The 22,999-nt window shown below is 35.0% G+C and overlaps 1 protein-coding gene across 2 annotated transcripts; it reads left to right on the forward strand.

Annotated features, from left to right (window-relative positions):
- The first annotated feature begins 730 nt into the window (after positions 1–730).
- Positions 731–22,897, forward strand: LOC143256034 (uncharacterized). Of its 2 annotated transcripts, none has more exons than XM_076512619.1 (4): positions 731–883; positions 10,550–10,746; positions 13,039–13,347; positions 20,459–22,897. In XM_076512619.1, the coding sequence occupies exons 2-4, from the start codon at positions 10,562–10,564 to the stop codon at positions 20,577–20,579; spliced, it is 615 nt and encodes a 204-aa protein (XP_076368734.1). In that variant the 5' UTR covers positions 731–883; positions 10,550–10,561; the 3' UTR covers positions 20,580–22,897. The 2 variants fall into 2 exon arrangements, with proteins under 2 accessions (XP_076368734.1, XP_076368733.1); XM_076512618.1 differs by having other exon boundaries at positions 736–883; positions 10,533–10,746.
- The last annotated feature ends 102 nt before the right edge of the window (positions 22,898–22,999 follow it).

A 22,999-nucleotide genomic window follows, 5' to 3' on the forward strand; every position in this document is an offset into this window, starting at 1 on the left:
TCAGAGCTCAAAAATTCGCTTGATGAAGCTAATAGGATCACAGTAAACTGTTACGAACGATAGATGTTTCTTAATGCTAGACACCGAATGGCTATTAATGTAACACTATTTCTTTATTGGTTGCGCACACTCTGTATTGCAAATCTTTTTCTTTTCAAAGCCTACCTTCCATCTATAAAGTTTTATGATTTTCGTTTACCCATGAAGCTTACAAACCATATTAAATATGTAATTGGAAGATTAACAGAAAACAGACTAATCGGTAGACCGAAACCAAGTGCAGTAAAATTTCAGGACGAATTTATTTTGGTGCAGAGAGAAAATTTAAATTTTCTAAACTGAGTTCTCTGATGAAGATTCCACCCATTTGTTGTATATTCTTTATCCTGTCGAAACGGTTATTTGCATCGCCAAACGTTTTATTTAGTTATTTTGTAATATTTTCTTAAGTGGTTTCAACCTGTGTTGTTATATAGATATATTTATTTCGATGATATTTTATTAATTTAGCCTAAAAGTGTAAAGGATTTGATTGCTGTTAGGTGCATAGCTTTGTGATGGGCTATTTGTGTTGTGCCTATCGCAGGGATCGAACCGTGTGTTGCGGAGTTATACTGCATCATATTATTCAAAGCGATTGCTGGTCATGCGTGAAATTCCTAAGCAATTTGGGTCTCAGGGGGATAAGATTGTGTATCTTTCTCTACAGTGGAGGTGGTTGAAATGGAAGACAGCTTGCTGAACGTGGGGAATTCCCAGTGGACCATTCGAGGACAGCCCCTGTCGCTAGTCACGTTCTTCGTGCCTCAACTTAAACTATAAAAGTTACGAAACCTTTAGGTAAAGCATTCAAACGTTGGGCGTGAAGTCGCGTGGAACCCAAGTGAGTAACGTTTTATTTAGTTTTACTGTCATAGTTAGATATAGGCAATATTTAAATATATAGTTGCATTTTTTTTTCATCTTAATAACTTGCTCTCTCCTTCTTGAATTTTTTCTTTTCCATCGTAGACTTGATATAGCAAGAACAAACCAGGCATCACTAACTTTTCTCCACTGAAAATACCTCAGTTATCGCTGTCTCTTTAAAGTTGCTACAATGTTAACATCTATCATTTATTTACCATAACTTTACATCAATTTTTGAACCTTATAACTAAACGCATCTTCTTCCCATCATATTCAGTTTATTCCTTTAATGTCTTATTTGCGGCCAATATTTCTATTCTTTTTGCGCGAGAAAGAAGAAAAAATATTCATAATAACGAATTCAGTATTTATAAACCAAAGTTGCTTAAAGGGGTAAAATCCAAAGTGTATATTCCTTCAAGTTTTACGGTCCGGCATGACCGGGTGGTTAGGGCACTCGACTCGCAATCTGAGGGTCGCGGGTTTGAATTCTCGTCACACTAAACATGTTCGTCCTTTTAGCCTTGAGGGTGTTATAATGTGACGGCCAATCCCACTGTTCGTTGGTAAAAGAATAGTGGAAGAGGTAACGTAGTCCAAGAGTTGGCGGTGGGTGATGATGACTAGCTGCCTTCCATCTAGTCTTACACTGCTAAATTAGGGACTGCTAGCGCAGATAGCCCTCGTGTATCTTTGCGCGAAACTTACATACAAACTTTAAGTATCAAAATAGTACCTGCGTTACTACCTTCGCAAATGAATACTGAAAATACATTTATCTCAAATTGTGTTTTTTTCTGCATACAAAATTAAAGTAAGGAACTAATATAAATGTACACTACTTTACATGATTTATGACATTTCTCATAGTATTTAACATAAATACTGTTGTTAGAGCTTTACTTCTTAGTGATTTTGTTCATACTTCCAAAGAATATAAGAAACTGGAAACATATAAAGAACTCATTATTTATCTTGTCTGGAAAATAAGAATTGGAATAACCAGTTCCTGGAAAAAGTGGATAAGATTGTCGTAAGTCGAAAACTCAACAAGGGAATATTGAAATAATTATTTCAGAATATTTTTAATTCAGCGTGTAATTAAAAAAGTGGTGACTGTATGCTTTACACACAAAAAATAACGTTTACTTTCGTTCTATTTAATAAGAGCATTCTAGTCGACAAGTTAAAGATACTCCAATAATAAATCATAACTTGAAATTTGAAGATCACGTACAACTGCAGTTACATTTACTAAATGCCAGTAAATATTTTAAGATTATATTTTGCAAATTGGAGCTGTTGTTTCTGAAAGAAAAATAAAAACAAGTTAAATTTTTGGACAATCGAAATATCAGTATATTAAACGAACATGCTAATTTTAAGTTGTTTTGGAAAAAAACCAACAGTAGTAGTATGCAGTGATACGATTGGACATGTATTTATTTTTTTCAAATGTATAATTTCGTCTTTAGAAAATTTTAATTCTTCGTGAAGGAGTGGAAGCTAAAATCAGACGTTTGAGTTTCGTTCATTCTAACTTTTTAGCGCTCAAAGAAATATTTTCGATTATACGTAACGAATACGTCACATAAAATATATGTCAGGAATAAAAATAATAAATTATTTATATTATTTTATATTTAAACAATAAAATTATTATAAGAATGTATTTTATAATATACCTACATATATTTAAAAATATTTCGATTTTCAGCAGTCAGGATTTATATTTGCTAAAATCAAAGTGACTGCTTCAGTGATCTACATCTAGACTGAAGTCACGAATATTTAAATATTCTGCATGGCGCTTTACTCGCAATCTAGGGTCGCGGGTTAAAATTTACATCCTATCAAATATGCTTACCATTTCAGCCGTGAGAGGCACTATAGTATGACGGTCAATCCCACTATTCGTTGATAAAATAGTAGTTCAAGAGTTAGCGTTGGGTGGTGATGACCAGCTGCCTTCCCTCTAGTCTTACACTGCTAAATTAGGGACGGCTAGCGCAAATAGCTCTTTGTAGCTTTGCGCGAAATTCAAAAACAAACAAATAAAAAATAAAAATAATTCCGGAAGTAGTAGGCAATTTGAGGACATATTCTGAAAAACAAAAAAACAGTAAAGAAGCTAATATTATCTAATAAACTATATGTTGTGTACACGACACAGCTGTTTCAAATGCAGAATGAAAACTACCCTACTTTCTTTCCATACACTGTTAAAAATGTATGGTTCAGTTTGTTTACAGTTAAAAACAAAGCAACCTGTTCTCTGCCTCCAACGGGTATCGTAACTGGTTTTATAGCGTTTTAAGTTCACAGACGTATCAGTGTGCCACTGGGACCTTGGTTCAGTTAATATCAAGTGAAAATTGAAAGGTATTATTAAATGTTGGTTTTTGTTTGTTTTGTTTTTTTTAATTTCGCGCAAGGCAACTCGAGGGCTATCTGTGCTAGCCGTCCTTAATTTAGCAGTGTAAGACTAGAGGGAAGGCAGTTAGTCATCACCACCCACCGCCAACTCTTGGACTACTCTTTTACCAACGAATAGTGGGAATGACCGTCATATTATAACGCCCCCATGGCTGAAAGGGCAAGCATATTTGGTGCGTTCGGGACTCGAACCCGCAAAAATGTTAGCTTAAACAGAAAGTTGGGTAATTAAGTCAATGCACATTGTTTTATTTTTATAATTCCCTTAAGCACAAACAATATCTCTACTTTGGAAATTCTCGTCTTTCTAACTGGAATCTTTGAATATTTTGCATCCAAAAAGGCTCCACAGCGATTTATCTTCGGTGACGTCACGCTACCCATGAAATGTAGTTCTGATACAATCCTTTCCACCCTTATATAGTTTTGGCTATGATTGTCATGTGGCTCGCTATTTCTTATACTTTAAATCTTTTTCATATGAAAATCTCAGTCCTATAGTTTCTTTAATATCATTTTAATTTTGATGCTGTTCTTAATTCAGTAATGCTCATTCGGTGTTAATTTTATCATATGAGTTGCTCTCTATATTACCAATATTTTCCTCACTACAATTATGCTACCAAAATAGAGGCCCGACATAACCAGGTGATTAGAGTGCTTGACTCGTAATCCGAAGGTAAATTGTTTGATTTTTTTTTTTCACGTCAAACATGCTCAAGCTTTCAGCTAAGGGGGCGTTATAAAGTGACGATCAATCCCACTAGTCATTGGCAAAAGAGTAGCCCAAGAATTGACGGTGAGGACTAGCTGCCCTCCCTCTATCTACTCTTACACTACTAAATTAGGGACGGCTAGCGCAGATAGCCTTTGCGTCGCTTTGTGTGAAATTCAAAATCAAAGCTACCAAAAATTCACTGATAATTGGTGCGAAGTTCAAAATCAAAGCTGGTAACATTCCATGATAATTGGTGTGAAATTCAAAATCAAAGCTACCAAAAATTCCCTGATAATTGGTGCGAAATTCAAAATCAAAGCTACCAAAATTTCCTGATAATTGGTGTGAAACTCCTTCAACTTGAGTCCCTGAAAATGACTTGGAATCTGGTAAATGTATATTGTACTAGAAGTGAAAAATGATTATATTTTTTTAACTGTACAAATTTCCACTGAGGTCACAACATTACACGATTCAATATATCTGCGTATGTCTCATTTGTTGTGATAGATATTTGATATACATTATGTCTTTTGATTTTTAATTAGTAATTACAATATATCTCTCCACAGCGGGTAAAATTGAGTACGAACTGTCTACAGTTTACAATTTCATCGTATTAAAAGCCCGGCATGGCCAAGCAAGCGTGTTAAGGCGTTCGACTCGTAATCCGAGGGGCTCGGGTTCGAGTCCCAGTCGCGCCAACCATGCCCACCCTTTCAGCCGTGGGGGCGTTATAATGTGATGGTCAATCTCACTATTCGTTGGTAAAAGAGTAGCCCAAGAGTTGGCGGTGGGTGGTGATGACTAACTGCCTTCCCTCTAGTCTTACACTGCTAAATTAAGGACGGCTAGCACAGATAGCCCTCGAGTTGCCTTGCGCGAAATTAAAAAACAAACAAACAAACAAACAATCGTATTAAAATCCTTCAATAAACGCTTTCAGCTGACTTATAAAGAATTACTTAAAACTGACGAGAAACGCTTAAAGAGACTGTATTCTATAATATGTTGTCTTTAGAGACTAATTGATAAAATCAGAGATTTTATGTGAACATGGATTGTGTTGATCAACTTCAAAATGTACCTGTCAGTTTTCTTTTGTGCCGTCATTCAATAACTTTATCATAAATCATAAAAAATTTAATGTTTGCTATTGTAATGGTTTATAACTTGAATACAGAAAGAGAGGGTGAAGTCGGGACGTCTTCTAGTTATCTGGGGAAGTCCCCATCTTTAGAAAGATATGTTGTTTTTTATTCTTTATTGGAATATGTGACGTGGGTAATTTGATCGTTTTATTTATAATGTAAAAGCAAACTCGGCGTTTTATTTTTTCTAGTGCAAAGCTACGGAATGAGCTATCTGCAATCTTTACACTGTCAGAAATCGAACGCTGGATTTTAACGCTGAGAATCTGTAAATTTACCCGCTGACTCACCGGTGGGTTTGTGAAAACTTAGTTTCAATTTTGTCTGAAATGACTTGGTCATTTTGTTGTCTCCCATTGAAAGAGCAGTTAGTTTCTTTGGTTTGTTTTGAATTTTGCGCAAAGCTACACGAGTGCTATCTGCACCAGCCGTCCCTAATTTAGCAGTGTAAGGCAGTTAATCATCACCACCCACCGCCAACTCTTGGGCTTAATTTAGCAGTGTAAGACTAGAATGAGGGCAGCTAGTTATCGCCACCCATCGTCATCTATTGGGCTACTTTTTTACCAACGAATAGTGGGATTGACCGTCACATTATACGCCCCCACGGCTGGGAGGGCGAGGATGTTTAGCGCGACGCGGGCGCGAACCCGCGACCCTCGGATTACGAGTCGCACGCCAAACCAAAAGCAACTTAATACTTTGACAGAAATAAACAAACTCAGTAGACAATTATAAGAAAATTGTTTGACGTTTCGGAATTTAAGTTGGTAATAATTTATAAAGTTGTTTGGTTGTAGAGTCATCGCTAGGCACTGGCACACGATGCCCCTGCTCCAAATCCCCAGTCTGTCTCTCTCTCTGGTATTTGGGTATATTTATTTGTATACCCAGGAGGGTCAGGTACACTAGACCGCTTCCTCCAAATCCCCAGTTGATTCTTTGTTTTTGTTTTTTTGAATTTCGCGCAAAGCTACACGAGGAATATCTGCGCTAGCCGTTCCTAATTTAGAAGTGCAAGACTAGAGGGAAGGCAGATAGTCATCACCACCGATCAACAACTTTTGGGCCCCCAGTTAATGTCTTGAAAAGTCAGAAAACCATGACCGATATCATACTCTAACGCTTAAATTTCCCGCGCCCATAGGCCCAAGTCATGGGTCGTTTAATCCACCTAGATGCTTCTGTTTGTTTTTTCTAGAGCAAGGACATATTAGGCTATCTTCTGTGTCCACTGTGGGGAATTAAACCCTGGATTCTAGCTTTGTAAGTCCATATACTTTCCGCTGTTATACCTGGGAACAGTTTAGGAAGAATAATTACTAAAACAAGAAAACACGCAAACCGTTATAAGTTCTTGGCAATATTGTAAAATAGGAATTTACGTGTCACCGTTTTTATTGATTTCAAAACACAATAGGCACTCCATTCTTTGATACTGTGCTTAAATAAGTATGAAAAAAGATAACAATCTATCGTAAACAATTTCTGCTCTCTTGGACTCAGACATACTCGTATAAGCACAAACGTAATGGGCTATTAGGGTGTGCAGTTGGTATAAACACAGCAAGAATGAGTGTTTTGACACCATGCTGATGTGAGCTCAGTAATGTGGATGGACTTTGTTGTAAGAAGGCTTTATAACAGTATGGTGTTTCAACACATTCTTCCTCCACTGAAATTAATGTTTGTGTTTGTTTTCTGTATTTCGAGCAAAGCTACACTAGGACTATTTGCGCTAACCGTCCCTAATTTAGTAGCGTAAAATTAGAGGAAACGCTGCTAGTTACCATCACCCACCGCCAGCTCTTGGGCTACTCTTCTTAACCAATAAATAGTTGAATTGACCGTTACATTATAAAGCTCTCACGGTTTGAAAGGCAAATGTGTTTGGTGTGACGAGGATTCGAACCCGCGACCCTAACTATCTGGAGATGCCGGGCAAAACATTCATGTTTTGGTGAGAAAAGGAAAGTAGACGCCCTAATAGAGATGTCACGGTTTTCTAGTAAATATGTGAAGTACTTTAATGCTATACAACTACAGTGTGAATATTTATTATTGCTGAGAATTGATCTGACATTAACAAGATGTCCGACTGATATGATTCGAGTAACGGAACAAGTTGGTGTACATTTATTCTCAAGACGGCTGGTATAGGTATTAGCACTTTAATTAAAATAAAGTACTGAACAACGTTGTTCTGTACTTTATTTTCATTAAAGTGCTAATACCTGTACAAGCCGTCTTGCGAATATATTTTTACTTCAAGTGTGTTTCTCGTCATCATGGTGTACATTTATATACATTACCTAATTATATATATGTTTCTTCAATATACAAAACTGCAATTACCATGAACTGGTAGGTTCAAATTATACATCCAAATGACTTATCTAATTGATTTTACTCAGTCTCACTTAACCCATCGTCACAGAGTGTTAAATTCTGTTAGGTATCTGAGTCATTGTCATATGGAACTGATTAGAGCCATAAGTTTCAGAAATGGAACCAGAGACTATTATTATTTCGTTTTATCATCTTCTAATCCACTGCTAGTACAGCGGTAATTCTACGGATTTACAATGCTAAATTAAGTCTCGATTTCCCTCGTTGGACTCATCAGACAGCCAGATGTGGCTTTGTTCTTTATTGAAGGATTAGTACAAAACAAGATTAGTGAGAGACTGTTAAGGGAAAGCATTTGTACTGAGAGGCAAATGTTTATAGGAAATTATATTGAAAGAATGTTCTGTATTGAAGAATTGATACAAATACTGATCTGTGTTGAATGTTCGTACATATATTGATTTGTACTGAAGATTAATACAGATACTGATTAGTAGGTGACTATTAAATGGAAGCATTTGCACCGACAGACAGATATTTATAGGAATTTCTAAAGAAGTATTAATACAGATATTCATTTGTATAGAATGAAAAATGCACTTACTGACATACGTAGCAATGAATAAGTGTACTTGAATAGGTTTCGAAAAATGAATACAACGAATATTTTGGATATAATATTCGTACATTTTTATTAGCGCAGATAGCCCTCGTGTAGTTTTGCGCGAAATTCAAAAAACAAACAAAACAAAAACAAGCATTTTTATTTTCTGAAATGTTTATTTATTCAGTTTTGTTTATTTGCTTGTGGGAAATTTTTAACATCTAATAGTTCTGTTATTTCAAAAACTAGTATGAAGAAACGAAGGCTGGTGATAGGTGGTATACCAGTTTTCAGAGAAAGTAATACAATCGCTATCCTTATGGGAAAATTTCGAGGCCGAGAAGTAGCCGACGGACGTGACGTCCGGAAAACGTCGTGTTCCATTATCTCGGGCCAAGGCCGAAAGCTTTTGAAACAACATTTTTGATGTTAAAGAAATCTTATGCTTTTCACGTATGTAATTAGGCCAGTGAGTCAGTCTGCATTAAATTGTTCAACATTATTGGTACGTTATCACATGTGAGCCATTTAAAGGGATTCTGCAAGTTGAAAAAATGGTTCAATAGTGTTAGTACGTCAGTATATTCTTATATGGATTTTATAAGTTGAAACAAGGGTTAAACAATATTGGTTTGTTTGTTTTGAATTTCGCTCAAAGCTACACGAGGACTATCTGCGCTAGCCGTCCCTAATTTAGCAGTGTAAGACTAGAGGGAAGGCAGCCAATCATCACCACTCTTGGGTTACTCTTTTACCGACGGATATTAGGATTGACTGTCACATTATAACGCCCCCACGGCTGAAACGACGAGCATGTTTGGTGTGACATTTGTTCGAACCCGTGACCCTCAGATTACGAATCGAGTGTCTTTTCCACCTGGCCATGCCATTGAAACTCGTGAAAATGTCGCATTTTTAGTACTTCAAAAACTAAACTTAAAAACAGAAATAAATAAGGAATTCCTATTCAAAGTTTATCAAATGTTTCTGTCTAAGAACTATTATCGTGAACGACATCGAAGGCTCGGAGTTTTGTAATATGACTCAAGTTGCACTAGTGCGTTTGAAAATGAACATTGTGCGGCACTGTTCTTTTTAAGAACGTTGTTACAAATACACATTATATACTTGGCTCTTGGTGTTAAAATAAGCTACAGGTGATTAACAAGTGCGCAACAACACAATTGGTATAACACTGTAATTCATCAACACAGACTTTAAAAAGAAGCCGTTTGTCATTATTACGCTGCCAAACCAACGAAACGAAACTGCAACACGTTAAACTATTTATAAATGTTAAATGGTTTTATGGTGCATAACAGTAGCAAATAAAACATAAACAATAGAGGGAGTGGTGTGTGTGCCTTGAACAAGCCGACAAAGAATAATTACTGTTATGCTTATCACAAGACATTAGTACAAGGCCTATTACACTTTTAACCATACATTCTTAATGCAATCCCTTATACATTTTGAATAATTAGAATAATGTGTAACAATAGTGTTCCAACCACTGTTGTGTTTGTTGTTTCTCAGCCAGCATGAAGAGCTCTGGATTGAGCGGAATGCGACGTCGACAAAGAATAGAACAATTATAATGTGTGTGGAATAGTAATATTATAAACTCTTCTATTTCTTGTAAATCCCTAAGGGACGAGAGTATATTTTAGAAATGTAATAGATTTAATTATAACAAGTATGATAGAAGAAGTGACAGGTTGCACCTCCAAGTATCTCATAACAAGTGTAATAAGAGTGATACCTTGCACCTCCAAGCATCTTATAACAAATATAATAGAAGGAGTGATAGGTCGCAACTCCAAGTATCTCATGTTTATAACAGTAATAAGTATACATATTTATTTTCTGTTTTGTGCTGACTCACGCGGATTTCTAATAACGTTAACAGAACCAGCAGCTGGATTTATAAAGTTAGCTAAGAGAACAGCTACATAAACTAAGTAGGACTCAAACATCTTATTATATTTTAGGGCAGAAGGTGGTCTTTATAAAAATAATAACACAACTAAATATATTTTGATGGTTACATATTTAGGTGAAATTGTTTTTTTTCATAGATTTAAAGATCAATAGATAATACATCCTTTCTTTGAACAATGCTTAAGAAAGTGAAAAGAAATGTATTATTTTTAAGATGTTAACAGTGCCTTACTTTGTGAGAATCTGAGTTTTACTAAACCTAATCCTTTTCAACGTGTGTGCCTTATGTGAACGGGATTTAAGATTTTATAATCTAATTATAGGTTTCCTTGTCACACACGTATGTTTTTCGTAAATATAAACTGGTCCCTGAATTGTCAGATAGTAAAATAGTTTGTGTTTTTTATATGATTGTTTTTTATAGTGTGTTTTTTTTGCAAGTCGGAACCAAGAATGATGTTTGGCAGTCGGGCACGAGTTGACCTTCTTCTGGCTGTCTGCGGTTTTTTTACCATTTATAGCAGTACTTTCTCTGAACGACAAGAATGGTTTCGTTTCCTTCCCGCCCCTACAGGCCGACGGCCAGCATGTGCAGAATCTGGAAAAACGTACTGTGAACATGCAATCAACTACCCAACGTAGGACATTGAACATCTTATACGATAATGTTAAGATATTAGTTTAAATCATAAGACATCCTTTTAAGCTTCCTCTTATGAAGCCCCCGCTAGTACAGCGGTATGTCTACGGATTTACAACGCTGAAATCGGGGGTTGGATTCCCCTCGGTGGGCTCAGCCTTAAGAAAAACACAAACACCTGTTAAGAAATTATAAACTTTTCCATGATATTTGGTTTCTTTGAAATGGTAATGTTTTTATGTCGTTGTTTTTTTCTGAGATGTTTGAACATTGCTTTTAAATAATTTGTTTGCTTAGGATTAAACACAAAGCTATGCAATGCACTATCTGTGGTTTGCCCATCGCAGTTACCGAAATCTGGCTTTTAGCTGTGTGAGTCTGCAGATATACCGCTGTGCCACTGGGGGACTGTTTTTAAATAAATTTGTACAAAAATTACCTGACGAACACTTTGGTAGAATTTGGAGTTTACAACACTTCTTTCAAACTTAGTTCGTACAAACAAATATGTGTCTGTCTCATTTAATATAAATGTTCTAATATCTTGTTTGTTTCTTTTCTTATAGCAAAGCCACATCGGGCTATCTACTGAGTCTACCGTCGAATATCTTAATATTTATTGTTTTTATTTTATTTTTATTATAAATATATTTTTAAAAAATCAGGCAGTCATTTCAAAATATTTTCTTTTTTTTACTAAATAAAAAATTACACAAATGCTTTGCTCACGGCAGGTATCTTAACCCGATTTTTTACGTTATAAGTCCACAGGCTTACCACTGGGAATATTTAAACGTTTCAGGCTTATTTTATTTGCAATCATTGAAAAATATCACACCCATCTTGGGCCCAGCATGGCCAGGTGGTTAAGGCATTCAACTCGTAATCCGAGGGTCGCAGGTTCGAATCCCTATCGCACCAAACGTGCGTGCTCGACCTTTCAGCTGTGAGGGCGTTATAATTTGACGGACAATTCCACTATTCGTTGGTAAAAGAGTAGCCCAAGAGTTGGCGGTGGGTGGTGATGACTAGCTAGCTACCTTCCCTCTAGTCTTACACTGCTAAATTAGGGACGGCTAGCACGGATAGCCCTCATGCAGCTTTGGCGAGATTCAAAACAAACAAACAAACGATGGCAAAGTAGTTAGGGCGCTTCACTCGCAATATGAGGGTCGCGGGTTCGAATCTCCTTCCCGCTAAACATGCTTGCCGTTTCAGCCGTGGAGATGTCATTTTGTGATAGTCAGTTCTACTATTCGTTGGTAAAAGAGTAGCCTAAGAGTTGGCGGTGAGTTGTGATGACTAGCTTTCATTCTTCTAGTTTTTCACTGCTAACTTAGGGACAGCTAGAACGGGTAACCCTAATGTGGCTTAACGCGAAATTCAGAACAAACAAACAAATACACCCATCACACCTAAAATTACTGATAAAATATTAGGTTGAGGAATAATTCGTGAGCGTTTTTAAATAATTTCATTCAAGCATTACATGCAAGACTATACAATACTTCAATGCATGAACACATTACACCCAAAACATTTATTATGATACTTTATTTCATGTAATACCTAGGTATATAGTATGCATTGTTTTAAACGAAATTGCAAGAAATTAAATGCGAAAAGCAGATGGTGTCGAAAATGCTCGATTTTGTCCACTTGACATTCCATTTAATGAGCTGAAAATGAAAGCAAAAATTAAAGACATATGAAAATCAAACACACCATCTATTAGAGCAAAAAATTATCTACCAAATGACATGAAATATTTTGCGAAAGCGTTTCATTTATGAATATACTTTTTTAACTTGAAAAACGCTCACGAATTATTCCTCAACCCAATATAACATCCATTTAATTTACAATTACTGAAAAGTATGATACCCCTTTCACTTCTAATTATTAATAGGTACAGCACCTACATCAGGTGTCTTTTTAACCTAAACGGCCCATTAAGCCGGATCAAAGATCCAAGGTTTCGACATGGTTCTGCTAATAAAGAAAAGTCAACCAATCAGAGTGACTGTCGAGGTTACAATGCCCACAACTTCATAATAACTCAAACATTAGATCTTCCAATCCGCACTCGGCATACTATTAAACCACTCCTGGCTTTAATTGTCTTCAGACATGAAATTCAACTAATTTTTTCACTGAAGTCAATCTTCACTCCCGTACAAAAAAGACAACAATAACAATGCATATTAGTTGTAAAGTCACTTAAGTGACAAACCGTCCAGTTCGATAGACAGTTGCTAAATTTTAACATATATTAACACTTTCCTTACAGAGATGTCGTCACATCAGTGTTAAGAGGAATTTCGGGGAGAAGATTTAACGTGTCTTCCATTTTTGTGGACGAACGAGAAGGACTACAGGAACCACCAGAAGATCTTCTAGGTGGACCCCCGAGTAAACCTAAATCAAAAAGATCTCTCTCCATTGGCACGCAGGGATCGCAAGCTTCCTCGTGTTGCCAAAAGAACACGCTTTCTCCGAAAGTTGCATTAAACAAACGACATCAGTGGCGCTTTGTCGCGTCCCACGTTATAACAGCACGAGGTATTGTCGAACAGAAAGTATCTATTATGCCATGCCAGTGAGTATTTTTTTAAAATTTTGATCTGAAATTACTCAAGTTTTAGGTTTATTTGATTGTTGCCGAACACAAAACTAAGCAATCGGTTATCTGTGCTCTGCCCACCACGATTTGTTTCGTTACAAGTCTTCAAACGTACCACTGAAAAACTGGAGGAACGTGGTTTATGCTTTAAACTAAATAAGACCAGAATTTCTAAGTTTTAATATTCGAACTTTAGAAATTAATAAGGAAAGCTATGACATCAGACAGCTTAAATTTTAATGTTTTCTGACTCTAACTTCTGTTTAATCACACGATTCAAATCTAGAATTATCGTTGGGGCTGATATGAAAAAATCTCTGGGCTCATTAAAAACATTTTAAACATTACTTATGCATCAAAGTGCCTAGGGATCCATTACTTTCTTAACTACGGGATCCCTTATAACATAGAAGTTACACAAATATGATGTGTTTTACATAGAAAATGAGTGATTTTGTCCAAAAATTTGTTTGCGAAAAGAATAGACATGGAACTCCGTACCTTAAAATAATCGATACGCAGAATGTTAAAACTGGTACACAATTAAAATCGTTTTGAAATGTGTATCCATTTTAACGTTATGTATTATTTAATATCTTAACATATACAGAAGAGTTTTCGTTCCACACTGACTTTATAAACAGTGGCTTGTCACTTAAATTACAATGGTTTGTATTGTCATGAGCCAACCCTTTAAACTTAGGAATGCTGTAAGATTACTGGTCTTTTTTATAACTTAAAACAAAGTGTCATGAAATAATGATATGTGCAGAAAAACAACAAAAATGTGTGGACTGATAAACCTCGAATGATTGTGAAATAGTTAAATGTTATTTCTGTTATGAGCAACGGTTTGTCCTTGCTTTATGTAAAACTGTGGCTAGTGAGAAAAAAGTGCAGAGTGCCATACAAATGATTATGAAAAAGGGCGGAGTAGGTCAGGATGGGCGTGTACAATAAAGAATTGTAAAAACTTTACAGGTATTTGGGTGGGTAATGATTTATAGAAAAATAACATTTTTCTCAACGTTAGAAGATGCTTATCTTCCAGTTACGCTATTGGTCAGTATTAAATCAGCAGTTTTGTTGTTGTTTTTTTTAAATAATGCTATTGATTGGTGTCTAGATGTGGTTAAAAAATTTAATCTTTTAACAAGAAATATTGTCTACACGTAATTCGTATAGTAAGTAGCTGTTCGATTTTTTTTCACAGTAAACTTTTATAATCATTATTTTTACTCATTAAAATAGAAAATATTTTCATCCTTGAGCAGTTGATGATGTACGAATAAAGTATTTTTTTAGAATAAGCTTTGTTTCTCTCCATATTACTAAGGATGCTATAGTTTTGTGAAGAAAATCAGATTACTTTAACAAGACATCTAACGTTTTTGCTGTTTGAATAAGAAGTTGTTTCCTTGCTTAATAACCAGGGTACTCCTATAGGTCGAAGCTTGTGAACACGAAACGCTGATTCTATAAATGTATATACATGGGACGAGCTACCAACTTTTCATCAGTGTTACAGAAAATTATGGAACTCATTTTCTTTCATAATTCATGAAATATAGGTTTCAATAACAAATAGCAATGATAACAGTTTATATTATATGTTTTCCCAACACGAGAAACTGTGATTAATCTGTCGTAATTGTTCTTTTGAATTTTAGCAAAGAGTTACATTAAGGGCTATCTGTGATCTGCCCAACGCGGTATCTATTAATATAAGTAAGCAGGCATGCCGCTGCGCCACTAGGGGACAGAAACTAGGATATCTATCATTCAGTAATTGAACAATATGTGATAAGACAATGGAACTGATTTTTCTATTAATTTTTTAATATAAACCTCATGACTTTTAAATGTATATTTGTTTATAGTTGTGTATAAAATTTTTCCCCAAAGTCTTGCAAAGCAATTTGAAAATAAAAACAGGAAATTGACATATAGCATGAAACGTTTAACTGGCATGTGTAAATACAGATAGAAACGGTTAAGTGCTTTATGTAAAAAAAACAAAAAACACTTAAATAGGCAAATAAGTAAGTCTCGTAACAATTACAGCCGATATAAACTCGCTTTAGAACAGAATGTATTATAACTACATTTTGGCATTGTTTGGAGTTCGTAGGTAGCGTAATGTCACCGAATATTGATTACTGTGGAATCCTTTCTGACGTAAAATATTCAAACACTCAACTAATAAGTATGTATTCAAATCAGAGATTTGGAATTTTCAAGATCTGGATATCGTTTGTGTTTAATGGCATTGGAGAAGAAATAAATGTTGATGAATGTATGGTACCTGGGTCATCAAGGAAGAGATCTACAACAAGTCTTACCCTAACTGTGGTAACCTCTGTATTGCGTCTTGTAACAAATGAACATATAGATACAGATAGATCAGTGGAAAAAGCTGTTTATATGCTCCATAATAAAAAAAATAATCCCGCCCGTTAAACTGACATTAATCACATTTACACTAGCTGCTTTCATGATATATCCGTTCAGGTGTTGCATATCTCAAGAGGCTGGCGAATAAAACGTATATTCCTGCTACTCCATACTTGGTCAAATAACGAGATTAAACGCCTGTGGATTTTTGTGCAAGCAGGGCCCAGCGGTGTGCTTTAGACACGACAGTCTAAAACGGGACTTTTTGAAATGGACACAACATTGGAGGAATATTGCCAAGATGCACAGTCGTCATATAGAGTTTGACTGGACATGGCGACAACGACTGTAACAATTTGTTGAGACTCCAAAAGCGTTTAAATATAACGTACTCACCCCATGTGTATTATAAAGTTGAAAAAAGGTTAATGGGGAATCTTTATAAGAACGAGCCGTAATACCATGAAGCACATCTTTAGTACTCGCAGTATATATTCGCTTTACAGTGCGTGTGCACTCGATAGTAAAATGCCCCACAGGTAGGCATAGGGAAGTAGAAATATCACATCTCTTTTCGAGGATAGCGAGATTGTTAAATCATATCTAATGAATAAAAAAAGCGGACTATCTAACTAATGAATGAATATTTACTGTATAGTTAATACCAATGCTATATGTGTGCTTACCAGTCTTGAGTTCATTCATTTTCAATGCTTTTTTGGCCGCACTTAAGGTATTTGTGATTACATGTCATGACTCTAGTTTTCAACACACACCAACAAATCACAGCAAGTAAGAAAGTGACACTCGATAGCAACCAACATTAGCTTTAGACTCGTAGCTCTATTATTTGGACCAGTCCTATACTTTACAGAACCAGACCAGATTCTTTAAAATATACAGCGGTAATTGCCCTTTCTAAAACACCTTTCTTATCCAAATGACTAGAAACTAAATGCGATCGACTTTTAGCTTCAGATAAAACTGTGGTAAAAATGTCAGACTTATAGTTTACGCTAGGGGGTGCAAAAAAGTAGGTCGAAATTAAACTGTTTTTGTTGGAAAACTTTGCACGTATGGTTTACATTCAGACCAAATTTTACAGCTAATTGTATGTTATAAATATGTATCAGTGTACTAAGCTTGAAAAAAATCCATAAAAGTTAAGTATGATTTTATCAAATCATTTTTCGGTGTGACAGTTGCGAAGAACAAATATGTAAAGAAATTCAGTCAAACCTGGAGACGTTATATGTTGTGTGTTTTTTAATTGATTGTCTTGAAATTTGGCAAGTGAAGTAAGTGTCCAGTATAAGTGTTCTACACTTCTGGATTATCACATTGTGAACTAGAGAAAGTTGCTAAACTGTCCCTACTGTGTGTCTTGATTTAGGCGTTGCTTCATATATTTCAAGAATAAATATAAGTTAAAAGAGTTGATAACTTCTTTTATAGCAACGAAATGGAAACTATGGTAACAACTTCTTGTCGTCATCCGCATGCAGTCGGTGCAGTCGTATCAAGCATCGTTGTTTAGGCTAATCGCTTAAATAAATATTAAGCTCTTTAATTTGGATAATTTCATAAAATTTAACAATTTGTGCTTAAAAGTTAGCAATAACAAATAATCGTCCGCTCATATGATTCTTTTGAGAACTTGAACTAGAAACTGCTTATCTAGTTTGCTTAGTCAAACTAATATCTGCACGTGCTTTCAACTTATCGTAGTTTTTGCCCTAAATCAGCCATCTTTAACCTGAAAGACAAAAGCTAAAATTCATCCACTTTTAATGTTAGGTGAATCTGTGGTAACGATATTAAATCGATAGTTCATGTGACGTTTTGCATGGAGTGTGTAAAACGTTTGTTCAAATTGAGCTGTTTTTGTTGAATAACTTCTTACGTATAGCTTATATTGGGACCAAATTTTACAATTACTTGTAGGCTGTATGCGTATATCAATGTATCAAAGTTTAAAAAAAATTCATCGAACTTAAATATGTTTTTTATCAAATAAAGTTTCGGTGCGATTGGTGAGAATAAAACGGAAGAAATTTAAAATTGGAGATTTTAATGGAATTGACTTGAAATGAAAACTTGAAGTGTCCACTAAAACACTTCCAATGAAAATATGGAACAGTGTTATTTACCGCAGCCCGATATAAAGGAAGTGTAAAATTGCTGAACCATAAGTTCTGTTAATAACACACTTTGTTTTACGGATTGTTTTGGCCATATGATACACTACTGTGTGTCTTCAAAGAGCCAAAATGCACAGCACGTTAAAGAAAAGAAATTTTGTGTTATTTTTGGAAGTGGAAAGACTATCATAAATAGAGCGCTTAAACATAGCGGGATCCAAAACCACACCCAAAAACCTGCCCTAAAACAACACTATCTTTAGCAAAAAGAAGGCTATAATTTCTAAAGACAATGGAGTTGGACATATCTCCTTAATAAGACAATGAAACAGAAATCAAAGTTAATGAGAACTAGCAAACCAATAAGCTTCTAATCACAGCTCGAAATCAAAGAGGTTTTCATGGAAAAGTTGACTGGAATCACAACAATACCATTGTACAAGACCACACAGACGTTTTGTCACTTAATGTATCTCCGATTAGCATCTATGCTTCCGGACAGGAAGATTCATGGTAAGATGCGTATTTGATAATGTGTAATTATGACAGTGAGACTGAGAACAACGGAAGAAGTGCTTACACGGGCAACATTGAACCATAGTTTTATATATGGCTTTTTTAGTAGACGTTGGAATGTTTGAGATGATAATCCTCTAACTGGTTCCTTTTTGTTGCTGTTGTTTAATTAAGATGGTATTCGTTAATTAAGGGATCTTATTTGTTGTAGATTATCCTATAATCTCTACAAGACTGAATATCAACTGCTTTACACGTATTTTATTTTAGAGTAGAAACAAAAAGTTATAGTATCTCATTCCTATAGTTTTAAGAAAAGGTCCTAATTTTTTGGGGTTCAATCGTAAATAAGTAAGTGTATTTTCTGCAGTTTTTGTTATTTTTCCATCAACTCTAACAAATAGTTTTCTTTGTTCAATAAAAGATTTTTTGGACTGGGTAAGACATAAGTGGGAAAGGCGGTTTTACTGTTATGAATAAGAAAGTATAATTTTGTAACTGCTCTAGTTACCCGGCAGCTAAACTATATAAATTAGCTTGGATTGCATTCTGTTGGCTAAAATATATTGTTTCAAGTCGCGCTCAAAATAGCTGATTAATTATTAAATATATATATATACTAAATTACACAAAGTTATCTTATGATTTTGGCACATTTTTTCGCAGGTTTCTGTTCACGCAACATATTTTAATAAATTGCAGCACGGATTAACTAAGAGAGCACAATATATATAAAACTTTGATATCCAGCATCTCGCTTTCACAGACTAAAAGGCCCCCATTTAATCAAACAAAAATACAATTATTGGGTGACCCGGCATGACTAGGCGGGTTAAATCGTTCGACTCCTATTCTGAGGGTTGCGGGTTCGAATCCCCATTGTACCAAACACGCTCGCTCTTTAAGCCGTATGGGCATTATATAATGTGACGGTCAATCCCACTATTCGTTGGTAAAAGAGTAGCCCAAGAGTTGGCGTTGGGTGGTCATGATTAGTTGCCACATCTCTAGTCTTACACTGCTAAATTAGGGACGGCTAGCACAGATAGCCCTTGAGTAACTGCGCGAAATTCAAAACAAACAAACAATAAAATCGACGTAAACCTAAAGGCTAATAAGAGTGCTTATATCAGTAAATGTGCATGTTATCCAATTGAGATTTGAAGAAATACATTTTGTAGACAAGTAAAAGGAAAATGTTTATTTTTTGTTTGTTTTGAATTTCGCGAAAAGCTACATGAGAGCTATTCGCGCTAGCCGTCCCTAATTTAGCAGTGTAAGACGAGAGGGAAGGCAGTTAGTCATCACCACCCACCTCTAACTCTTGAGCTACTCTTTTTACCAAGGAATAGTGGGATTGACCGTCACATTATAACGCTCCCACACCTATAAGAGCGAGCATGTTTGGTGTGACGGGGATTCAAAGCCGCGACCCTCAGATTACGAGTCGAGGGGCCTAACCACCTGACCAATACATTTAAATATACATCTTCCGGTAAAACATTTACCTTTTACTTGCCATTAACAATCGAATGTTTTTACTAATCGTTTATGAAAAACAAAATGGAAATTTTGTTATTAAATTAAAATAGAGTAAACGTTAATTATATGATTCAAAGTATTGTCCAAATAATAAAAAAAATTTGGTATGTTATAAGTGAGACAATTACATGGTCAAGACAATCCTGACCAGCAGTTGCTAGCCCAAGTTACAATGTATGTTAGGAAGGTTGTAATACAACCTTTCAGGTGTTATATGGGCCAGTATGGGTGTTAGGTCGGTCGTAAGTATGAATACACACCTAAGACGTTAGTTAGGGTTAAACAAGTGTGTTAGGTAGTTCGTAACTATAGATAAAACCCATTAGATGTTGCTTGAATTAACATATGTATTATATATGTGAGGTTACTTACTGTATATATGGCTTCAAACACATTTTTCTATTATTAGTTGAACCTCAGGTTCATTTTCTTAGTGTATTTGACGAATATTGAAAAGAACATTTCCACATGTTTTGGTTACTTCTTTTTTTCAGGAAAGGATGCCACGAATGTGACAAAAAACTTGTCGATCGACAGTTAATCAGTCTGGATCCATTGGGACGGCTTGTGCCGGACTTATTCATGTTTCCCTTCTGCTGTCCATGTCTTTCTTAAGGTGTGTTAGCAAGCACAGCGTTGAGAAACATCACGTAAAATCACCATTGTTCTATATACAGTTAACCACTTGTTATTTTCGTTAGCAAGTTAAATAATCACAGGTAATAGCAACCAACAGTACCTCTTTGAACTTCAATATCAGTCTGCCATAACTGGTACCAATGTAATGTTCTGTACAAACATTTTATCAGTTTTTTTGTTTATTAAAAAATACTTTGTTACACAATTTGAAGATTCCTGAGAAACTGGATAATTCTGGTAAAGGAAGTTATGAAGGTATTAATACCACATTGGATATTTCAGTAAGGTTTATTAATAGTACCTCATCTTGTACCGAGTATTTCATGTTGTTTGTCTTAAGTATCAACTTTTTAATATTCGTACTGTTTCCAAACTGTTTACAGAACTGATAAAAGTGCTAGACACCAAACCTTTTATGTTTTATAATCACCAGATATCGTAAACCTAACATAATATTATGTATATTTTGCATAAGTATTGTAGCGGAAATTAATTTAAAACCTTTATTGGTTTTAATAACGATTTAAAGACAGACATTTCGCATTCATAATGTACCATTGAAATGTATATTCACTGGAGAAATAAGTACAAAAAACTGTATCTTTACTGAAACATAATTACTTACAGTGAAAACTTTGAAACTAAAATTAATAAAAACTAGTTTAATTTAAATATCACACTTCTTTAATTTATATTTAATTATATGGATTTTTACATTTTAACCTTGAATGACTGGGTATCCCACATTAATTCAGTTGATAAAATTCTGGATTATATGTATTACTTGTGTTATGTTTTACTGTACCTACAATACTTTGAAATTAAACAAAAGAACAGTTTCTAAGTCGTCAGTCAACTAGGATATTTTCAATAACTCTTTTTGGAAAAATATGTATCATGTTAGAAACTAAAACTTAGTGTATGGCTTGGTGATGAGGGCACTCGACTCGTAATTTGCGGGTCGCGGGTTCGAATCCCCGTCACACCAAACATGCTTGCCATTTAAGGTGTGGAGCGTTATAATGTGTCGGTCAATCCCACTATTCGTTGGTAAAAGAGTAGCCCAAGAGTCGGTGGTGGGTGGTGATGACTAGCTGCCCTCCCTCTAGTTTTACACTGCTAAATTAGGAAGGCTAGCGCAGATAGTCCTCGAGTAGCTTTGCGCGAAATTCAAAATAAACCAAACCTTTACTCTCCACTTTTATTTATGAATTATTGACTATAGAACCAAAGTGATTCAGGCAAAGCACAAATATTTAACATCTGTCAAAGGCCAAAATAATATTTTGTCCAAGTGTCGAAGAGAAAAAATAATATGTTTTAAATGTAAAGAAAAATTCTTTCATCAACGCTAGAGGGCTTTGTGTCTTTAAACAATAATTAATTAAGGTCAGAAAAAATAAATTATAAAATCTTGTATCTATTAATTATGTAAATTGTAGCTAACAGCAACATGACGTTAAAAGTAATTTTTTTCAAGTTTCTTTTTTTTCATATTTAAGATTTAAGTTGCTGGATACGTTAGAGTTTCAGAATGTTTTGTGAGAATTATAGCTTCCCAGTAAAGCCATTTTTCACCTTTTCACCTTTATTAGTCTCACAGTAGAATACAACTGCTACAATGTATTGAACATCTTAAAGTTTATTCCTTATCCACGTTTTTGTTCGTATCAATGCTTTAAGCAAGAAAGCTAAAAATTATTTTTATTGTATCTTTAAGGAACTTCTAAAAATTATTGAGATTTTCTTTTGTTAGCAATACATTTAGATTGGTTTAAAATAGTTACACAATATTTTAGAATTTTTTGTTAGATTCCTTTTTTAGAACAAAATCATATTCAAATAGCTACTGTGTCCACTGCGAAGGATCGAACGCCGGATCTTAGCTTTGTAAGTCCATAAATTTACCGTTGCCACACCAGGAACATCCTTTAAAAATCGTCGGCTATTATTTTGTGTTTGTTTAATGACGAAATCTAGAAAAATGTACTTCAGAAAGAAATATTACAAAAATGAGTTGTTGCTTTTTGTCTTTTTTCATTTGCTCGTTTGTTATCAAAATAATCGAAACCCAGCTTTCAGCGTTATAAGCTTTTTAGACTTACCGCTTAGCCACTGAGGTCGCTACTTGTAATGTGATTACTCACCTTCAGTTTTAGCTGTTATATATATTACTACGTAACGTGTCGGGAAACCTCTTGATTGTGCTTGTGAAACACATGGAAGAAAATCTTGTCGCTTTTTGTATCGTTTGGATCAACTTACAACAAATAAATTGCAAGCTAGTGTCAGGATTTAATAGTGTTATTATACAAGTGAGGAGGTACTATACTTATACAACGATGGATAAAAATCATATTAACAAAAAATATCTTATTACAGCAATTCTACTTATT

This window comes from Tachypleus tridentatus, chromosome 7, assembly GCF_004210375.1.
Source record: "Tachypleus tridentatus isolate NWPU-2018 chromosome 7, ASM421037v1, whole genome shotgun sequence".
In the NCBI taxonomy this organism is placed as follows: Eukaryota; Metazoa; Arthropoda; class Merostomata; order Xiphosura; family Limulidae; genus Tachypleus; species Tachypleus tridentatus.